This window comes from Bombina bombina, chromosome 2, assembly GCF_027579735.1.
Source record: "Bombina bombina isolate aBomBom1 chromosome 2, aBomBom1.pri, whole genome shotgun sequence".
Taxonomy (NCBI): domain Eukaryota; kingdom Metazoa; phylum Chordata; class Amphibia; order Anura; family Bombinatoridae; genus Bombina; species Bombina bombina.
Window position 1 is genome coordinate 1,327,578,437 of NC_069500.1, and position 9,489 is coordinate 1,327,587,925.

Consider the following 9,489-nt stretch of genomic DNA (forward strand, 5'->3'; position numbering starts at 1 on the left):
AGGTGCCAGTTGGTCACCCTTTAAAGTCCTCCCTTTCCCTGATGACAGTAACAGTTATACCTGCCAAGGGAAGGGTTTAAATAAGGATATAAAGCTGTGGAGCAGACACAGCACTTCCCAGTCTGTCAGCCTCAATCGACCGCTGGCAGGGACATGGAGAAAAAATTAAAAACAGAGTAATCAACCCTGGTTTTCTAAATAGGGGTAGCATAAATGTAAGAAGTAAAGCAAAGACTACATTGCCATCTTGTAACTGCTATAAACCACCACTATTCTTACTAAAGAGATTGACGTGGACACAGCTAGACCCCAATCCTTGCTTGCAGGGAAAAGTACCCCTTAAAAGGATTAAATTCTTCTGACACCGACATCCTCCATTGACAAAGGCAAAGAAAATGACTGGGGATTATGGGTAAGGGAAGTTACACTTAGCAGCTTTGCTGGGGTGCTCTTTGTCTCCTCCTGCTGGCCAGGAGTTAAATATCCCACTAGTAATTGGAATGACATTGTGGACTCTTTAGTAGACCTGATCCAAAATTCAACCTTTTTGGAATGAATTAAAGGATTTTTTAAATGATTTGCTGCAGATTAATTTACAGATTGATTCTTTAATTTTAATTTACTCCCTAAAATGCAAGGCACATCTCTGTATAGCCCACTTAGCTATTCACAGCGTGAAACAACTCAAATAATCTATTTCATTCATATGAAGTACAGATATTCGCAAAATATAAGAACCAAAAGGTCCATAAAGTCTGCCCATAATTCCTTGTGAAGTATAAGCTTAAAGGGACTGTACTGTAACATATTATCCCCCTTAAATGTGTTCCAAATGATCCATGTACCTGCTGAAGTGTACTAAATTGTTAACAAATAGCTATTTAATCTTTATTTTGGAGAAAGCTGCTTTTTCCTGTTCCTATACTGAACATTTGAATACAGCAGCCCCGGCTATAGAAAAGCTATGTAAACAAAAGGGAACTGGGAAATCAACCTCCAGTGGGAAGAGACAGTCTAGTCCCTTTAACCCCATACGGGCTGCGATGTACCTTGTACATCACTGGTTGTTAAGGTTTTTCCAGGTCATAGTAGCTATTATAACCTCCCTTTTGGTGGCAGTCATCCTAGAATACGGTGGTCCTGTACGTCGCTGGTCATTAAGGGGTTAAAAGTGTTTACCAGCAACTGCTTTGAATACAATGAACTCTTAGCAGCTGTTTACTTAGGTACATTTTTTTAAAGAGTACTTGGGATTGTTTTCTTATTTAAATATATTTATTAAAGATTTCTTATAAACAATAGAAAAATGAGAACATAAAAGTAAGTAATAACAATGAGTGATATAACATTCATCCAGAAAATGACATAATGGAGTTACAATAAAACAAAGAACAGTAAGATTAACCAAAAAAGAAGAGGTAAATAATGTAAGATAATTATGACAAAATCAGCCAATTGTGTAACTAGGTGAATAATCATATAATTATTAGGAAAGCTAAATGCATATCCCAAACATTTTTCAATTTCTATCGGAAGTTTATTCCATGAATTGATTACCCTTATAGTAAATAAGTGTTCTTGTATTTTACTCCTGAACATATTACTCAGTGCACAACATTTTCTCCCACACATTCAGATAGATTAGAATTATAAAAAAAATAATCCAGAGGATGAGTAATAAGCGGCAAGTGCCTTTTAATCCAGATACAGAGTTTAAACTAATTTGGCAAATAGGCTTGTTTTAATAGGAAACAAAAAGCAGTATAGAAGGAGCTGCTGTTAGGCTAATTATTATATAGTAAGTTATAGTTTTAACCAGTAACTGAATATAGTGTATATTTTTATTAACTGAATCTTAAATATCACAAGACCTGAGTGTATGTATACAGTACCTAATGTATTGATGCGGTAGATGAACTCTCTAAGAACTTCTTTTTCTTGTAGGAATTCTACAGGGATTTCAGGAAGTGAAGTTCCAAATTCCCCCCCAGATTTGGGGGACCAACCAAGTTTCCAGACCTGTTAAAAATGTAAAAAAAAACCATAATTTATGCTTACCTGATAAATTTATTTCTCTTGTAGTGTATCCAGTCCACGGATCATCCATTACTTGTGGGATATTCTCCTTCCCAACAGGAAGTTGCAAGAGGATCACCCACAGCAGAGCTGCTATATAGCTCCTCCCATAACTGTCATATCCAGTCATTCGACCGAAAACAAACAGAGAAAGGAGAAACCATAGGGTGCAGTGGTGACTGTAGTTTAATTAAAATTTAGACCTGCCTTAAAAGGACAGGGCGGGCCGTGGACTGGATACACTACAAGAGAAATAAATTTATCAGGTAAGCATAAATTATGTTTTCTCTTGTTAAGTGTATCCAGTCCACGGATCATCCATTACTTGTGGGATACCAATACCAAAGCTAAAGTACACGGATGATGGGAGGGACAAGGCAGGATTAAGCGGAAGGAACCACTGCCTGAAGAACCTTTCTCCCAAACACAGCCTCCGAAGAAGCAAAAGTATCAAATTTGTAAAATTTTGAAAAAGTGTGAAGCAAAGACCAAGTCACAGCCTTGCAAAACTGTTCAACAGAGGCCTCATTTTTGAAGGCCCAGGTGGAAGCCACAGCTCTAGTAGAATGAGCTGTAATCCTTTCAGGGGGCTGCTGTCCAGCAGTCTCATAGGCTAGGCTTATTACGCTCCAAAGCCAAAAGGAAAGAGAGGCTGCCAAAGCTTTTTGACCTCTCCTCTGTCCAGAGTAAACGACAAACAGGAAAGATGTTTGACGAAAATCCTTAGTAGCTTGTAAGTAAAACTTCAAGGCACGGACTACGTCCAGATTATGTAAAAGACGTTCCTTCTTTGAAGAAGGATTAGGGCACAACGATGGAACAACAATCTCTTGATTGATATTCTTGTTAGAAACCCCCTTAGGTAAAAACCCAGGTTTGGTACGCAGAACTACCTTATCTGCATGAAAAATCAGATAGGGAGAATCACATTGTAAGGCAGATAGCTCAGAGACTCTCCGAGCCGAGGAAATAGCCATCAAAAACAGAACTTTCCAAGATAAAAGTTTAATATCAATGGAATGAAGGGGTTCAAACGGAACTCCTTGAAGAACCTTAAGAACCAAGTTTAAGCTCCACGGGGGAGCAACAGGTTTAAACACAGGCTTAAATCTAACCAAAGCCTGGCAAAATGCCTGGACGTCTGGAACCTCTGCCAGACGCTTGTGCAAAAGGACAGAGCAGAAATCTGTCCCTTTAAGGAACTAGCTGATAATCCTTTGTCCAAGCCCTCTTGGAGAAAAGACAATATTCTAGGAATCCTAACTTTACTCCATGAGTAAGTCTTGGATTCACACCAATAAAGATATTTACTCCACATCTTGTGGTAGATTTTCCTGGTAACAGGCTTTCGTGCCTGTATTAAAGTATCAATGACTGACTCGGAGAAGCCACGCTTTGATAGAATCAAGCGTTCAATCTCCATGCAGTCAGTCTCAGAGAAATTAGATATGGATGATTGAAAGGACCTTGTATCAGAAGGTCCTGTCTTAGAGGCAGAGTCCATGGTGGAAAGGATGACATGTCCACTAGGTCTGCATACCAAGTCCTGCGTGGCCACGCAGGTGCTATCAGAATCACCAATGCTCTCTCCTGTTTGATTTTGGCAATCAGTCGAGGGAGCAGAGGAAACGGTGGAAACACATAAGCCAGGTTGAAGAACTAAGGCGCTGCTAGCGCATCTATCAGCGTCGCTTCTGGGTCCCTGGACCTGGATCCGTAACAAGGAAGCTTGGCGTTCTGGCGAGACGCCATGAGATCCAACTCTGGTTTGCCCCAACGATGAATCAACTGAGCTAACACCTCCGGATGGAGTTCCCACTCCCCCGGATGGAAAGTCTGACGACTTAGAAAATCGCCTCCCAGTTCTCCACGCCTGGGATATGGATTGCTGACAGGTGGCAAGAGTGGTACTCTGCCCAGCGAATTATTTTTGAGACTTCTAACATCGCTAGGGAACTCCTGGTTCCCCCTTGGTGGTTGATGTAAGCCACAGTCGTGATGTTGTCCGACTGAAATCTGATGAACCTCAGTGTTGCTAACTGAGGCCAAGTCAGAAGAGCATTGAATATCGCTCTTAACTCCAGAATATTTATTGGAAGGAGTTTCTCCTCCTGAGTCCACGATCCCTGTGCCTTCAGGGAATTCCAGACTGCACCCCAACCTAGAAGGCTGGCATCTGTTGTTACAATTGTCCAATCTGGCCTGCGAAAGGTCATACCCTTGGACAGGTGTACCCGAGACAACCACCAGAGAAGAGAATCTCTGGTCTCTTGATCCAGATTTAGCAGAGGGAACAAATCTGTGTAATCCCCATTCCACTGACTCAGCATGCATAATTGCAGCGGTCTGAGATGAAGGCGCGCAAATGGCACTATGTCCATTGCCGCTACCATTAAGCCGATTACCTCCATACACTGAGCTACCGTAGGGCGCGGAATGGAGTGAAGAACACGGCAAGCATTTTGAAGTTTTGATAACCTGGACTCCATCAGGTAAATTTTCATTTCTACAGAATCTATAAGAGTCCCTAAGAAGGAGACTCTTGTGAGTGGGGATAGAGAACTCTTTTCCTTGTGCGACCTCAGAAATGCCAGAACTATCTCTGTATGAGACTTGGCAACTTGAAAGCTTGACGCCTGTATCAGGATGTCGTCTAGATACGGAGCCACCGCTATGCCTCGCGGTCTTAGAACCGCCAGAAGTGAGCCCAGAAACTTTGTAAAGATTCTCGGGGCTGTAGCCAACCCGAAGGGAAGAGCTACAAATTGGTAATGCCTGTCTAGAAAGGCAAACCTTAGAAACCGATGATGATCTTTGTGAATCGGTATGTGAAGGTAGGCATCCTTTAAGTCCACTGTGGTCATGTACTGACCTTCTTGGATCATGGGTAGGATGGTCCGAATAGTTTCCATTTTGAAAGATGGAACTCTGAGGAATTTGTTTAAGATCTTTAGATCCAAAATTGGTCTGAAGGTTCCCTCTTTTTTGGGACCCACAAACAGATTTGAATAAAAACCCTGTCCTTGTTCCGTCCGCGGAACTGGATGGATCACTCCCATAACTAGGAGGTCTTGCACACAGCGTAGGAATGCCTCTTTCTTTATCTGATTTGCAGATAGCCTTGAAAGATGAAATCTCCCTTGTGGAGGGGAAGCTTTGAAGTCCAGAAGATATCCCTGAGATATGATCTCCAACGCCCAGGGATCCTGAACATCTCTTGCCCACGCCTGGGCGAAGAGAGAAAGTCTGCCCCCTACTAGATCCGTCGCCGGATAGGGGGCCGTTCCTTCATGCTGTCTTAGAGGCAGCAGCAGGCTTTCTGGCCTGCTTGCCTTTGTTCCAGGACTGGTTAGGTTTCCAGGCCTGCTTAGATTGAGCAAAAGTCCCCTCTTGTTTTGAAGCGGAGGAAGTTGATGCTGCACCTGCCTTGAAATTTCGAAAGGCACGAAAATTAGACTGTTTGGCCTTTGCTTTGGCCCTGTCCTGAGGAAGGGTGTGACCCTTACCTCCAGTAATGTCAGCAATAATTTCCTTCAAACCAGGCCCGAATAAGGTCTGCCCCTTGAAAGGAATGTTGAGTAATTTAGACTTCGAAGTCACGTCAGCTGACCAGGATTTAAGCCATAGCGCCCTATGCGCTTGGATGGCGAATCCGGAATTCTTAGCCGTTAGTTTAGTCAAATGAACAATGGCATCAGAAACAAATGAGTTAGCTAGCTTAAGTGTTCTAAGCTTGTCAATAATTTCAGTCAATGGAGCTGTATGGATGGCCTCTTCCAGGGCCTCAAACCAGAATGCCGCCGCGGCCGTGACAGGCGCAATGCATGCAAGGGGCTGTAAAATAAAACCTTGTTGAATAAACATTTTCTTAAGGTAACCCTCCAATTTTTAATCCATTGCATCTGAAAAAGCACAACTGTCCTCAACCGGGATAGTAGTACGCTTTGCTAAAGTAGAAACTGCTCCCTCCACCTTAGGGACCGTCTGCCATAAGTCCCGTGTAGTGGCGTCTATTGGAAACATTTTTCTAAATATAGGAGGTGGGGAAAAAGGCACCCCCGGTCTATCCCACTCCTTGCTAATAATTTCTGTAAGCCTTTTAGGTATAGGAAAAACATCAGTACACACCGGTACCGCATAGTATTTATCCAGCCTACACAATTTCTCTGGTACTGCAACTGTGTTACAGTCATTCAGAGCAGCTAATACCTCCCCAAGCAACACACGGAGGTTCTCAAGCTTAAATTTAAAATTAGAAATCTCTGAATCAGGTTTCCCCGAATCAGAGATGTCACCCACAGACTGAAGCTCTCCGTCCTCATGATCTGCATATTGTGACGCAGTATCAGACATGGCCCTTACAGCATCTGCGCGCTCTGTATTTCTCCTAACCCCAGAGCAATCGCGCTTGCCTCTTAATTCAGGCAACCTGGATAATACCTCTGACAGGGTATTATTCATGATTGCAGCCATGTCCTGCAAGGTAATCGCTATGGGCGTCCCTGATGTAATTGGCGCCATATTAGCGTGCATCCCCTGAGCGGGAGGCGAAGGGTCTGATACGTGGGGAGAGTTAGTCGGCATAACTTCCCCCTGGTCAGAATCTTCTGGTGATATTTCTTTTATAGTTAAAGACTGATCTTTACTGTTTAAGGTGAAATCAATACATTTAGTATACATTCTCCTATGGGGCTCCACCATGGCTTTCAAACATAATGAACAAGTAGTTTCCTCTGTGTCAGACATGTTTAAACAGACTAGCAATGAGACTAGCAAGCTTGGAAAACACTTTAAACAAGTTTACAAGCAATATAAAAAACGTTACTGCACCTTTAAGAAACACAAATTTTGTCAAAATTTGAAATAACAGTGAAAAAAGGCAGTTACACTAACAAAATTTTTACAGTGTATGTAACAAGTTAGCAGAGCATTGCACCCACTTGCAAATGGATGATTAACCCCTTAATACCCAAAACTGAATAATAAAAGACAAAAAAGTTTTTTTTTTTTTTTTTTTTTTCCAGTCACAACAACTGCCACAGCTCTACTGTGGCTTTTTACCTCCCTCAAAAACGACTTTGAAGCCTTTTGAGCCCTCCAGAGATGTCCTGGATCATGCAGAGGGAAGCTGAATGTCTCTGTCAGTATTTTTATCTGCACAGAAAAGCACTAAAAAAGGCCCCTCCCACTCATATTACAACAGTGGAAAGCCTAAGGAAACTGTTACTAGGCAAAATTCAAGCCAGCCATGTGGAAAAAAACTAGGCCCCAATAAGTTTTATCACCAAATACATATAAAAACGATTAAACATGCCAGCAAACGTTTTATATTACATTTTTATAAGAGTATGTATCTCTATTAATAAGCCTGATACCAGTTGCTAAAACTGCATTTAAGGCTTTACTTACATTAGTTCGGTATCAGCAGCATTTTCTAGCAAATTCCATCCCTAGAAAAATATTAACTGCACATACCTTATTGCAGGAAAACCTGCACGCCATTCCCTCTCTGAAGTTACCTCACTCCTCAGAATATGTGAGAACAGCCATGGATCTTAGTTACTTCTGCTAAGATCATAGAAAACGCAGGCAGATTCTTCTTCTAAATACTGCCTGAGATAAACAGTACACTCCGGCACCATTTAAAAATAACAAACTTTTGATTGAAGAATAAACTAAGTATAAAACACCACACTCCTCTTACGACCTCCATCTTGGTTGAGGCTTGCAAGAGAATGACTGGATATGACAGTTAGGGGAGGAGCTATATAGCAGCTCTGCTGTGGGTGATCCTCTTGCAACTTCCTGTTGGGAAGGAGAATATCCCTTAAGTAATGGATGATCCGTGGACTGGATACACTTAACAAGAGAAAAGGGACACAAATATCTCATGTTAGCAATATAGATAATTTAGTGTAACCCCAGACTTAGACAAAGTGCTAACAATCAGACTTTAGGAACACATGACACAATCAAATTGGTGACTATGGGCCACATGTATTAATATGTGTATGGACATGTCATTACATACCGTACGTACCATTACATGTTCAAGTGGGACCAATCACATGAGAGAAGGGCCTGTCAAACACTCCAAGAGAGCGAGTTCGAGGTGATTTCTCTCCGCAAACTCAGAAGTGGCGGAGATTGCAAGAAGCAGTGGTCTGATGAACGCTACTTCTTACAACCGCTTATGTTGCTTAGTACATGGAGCAGTATGACATAATACCAATTACCTTATGCTGACAAAAAACATAATTTATGTAAGAACTTACCTGATAAATTCATTTCTTTCATATTAACAAGAGTCCATGAGCTAGTGACGTATGGGATATACATTCCTACCAGGAGGGGCAAAGTTTCCCAAACCTTAAAATGCCTATAAATACACCCCTCACCACACCCACAAATCAGTTTAACGAATAGCCAAGAAGTGGGGTGATAAGAAAAAAGTGCGAAGCATATAAAATAAGGAATTGGAATAATTGTGCTTTATACAAAAAATCATAACCACCACAAAAAAGGGTGGGCCTCATGGACTCTTGTTAATATGAAAGAAATGAATTTATCAGGTAAGTTCTTACATAAATTATGTTTTCTTTCATGTAATTAACAAGAGTCCATGAGCTAGTGACGTATGGGATAATGAATACCCAAGATGTGGATCTTTCCACACAAGAGTCACTAGAGAGGGAGGGATAAAATAAAGACAGCCAATTCCTGCTGAAAATAATCCACACCCAAAATAAAGTTTAATGAAAAACATAAGCAGAAGATTCAAACCGAAACCACTGCCTGAAGTACCTTTCTACCAAAAACTGCTTCAGAAGAAGAGAATACATCAAAATGGTAGAATTTAGTAAAAGTATGCAAAGAGGACCAAGTCGCTGCTTTGCAAATCTGATCAACTGAAGCTTCATTCCTAAACGCCCAGGAAGTAGAAACTGACCTAGTAGAATGAGCTGTAATCCTCTGAGGCGGAGTCTTACCCGATTTAACATAGGCAAGATGAATTAAAGATTTCAACCAGGATGCCAAAGAAATGGCAGAAGCTTTCTGGCCTTTTCTAGAACCAGAAAAGATGACAAATAGACTAGAAGTCTTTCGGAAAGATTTAGTAGCTTCAACATAATATTTCAAAGCTCTAACAACATCCAAAGAATGTAACGATTTCTCCTTAGAATTCTTAGGATTAGGACATAATGAAGGAACCACGATTTCTCTACTAATGTTGTTGGAATTCACAACCTTAGGTAAAAATTCAAAAGAAGTTCGCAACACCGCCTTATCCTGATGAAAAATCAGAAAAGGAGACTCACAAGAAAGAGCAGATAATTCAGAAACTCTTCTGGCAGAAGAGATGGCCAAAAGGAACAAAACTTTCCAAGAAAGCAATTTAATGTCCAATGCATA

The 9,489-nt window shown here is 41.3% G+C and overlaps 1 protein-coding gene across 1 annotated transcript in view; it reads right to left on the minus strand.

The window, feature by feature from the left end:
• The window catches only part of HTT (huntingtin), a gene marked incomplete in the record, with an annotated part of 1,068,170 nt that overhangs the window by 209,932 nt on the left and 848,749 nt on the right, over positions 1-9,489 (minus strand). Inside the window, 1 exon segment of the mRNA XM_053704193.1 lies at positions 1,893-2,019. Within this exon segment, the coding sequence (XP_053560168.1) occupies positions 1,893-2,019 (127 nt within the window).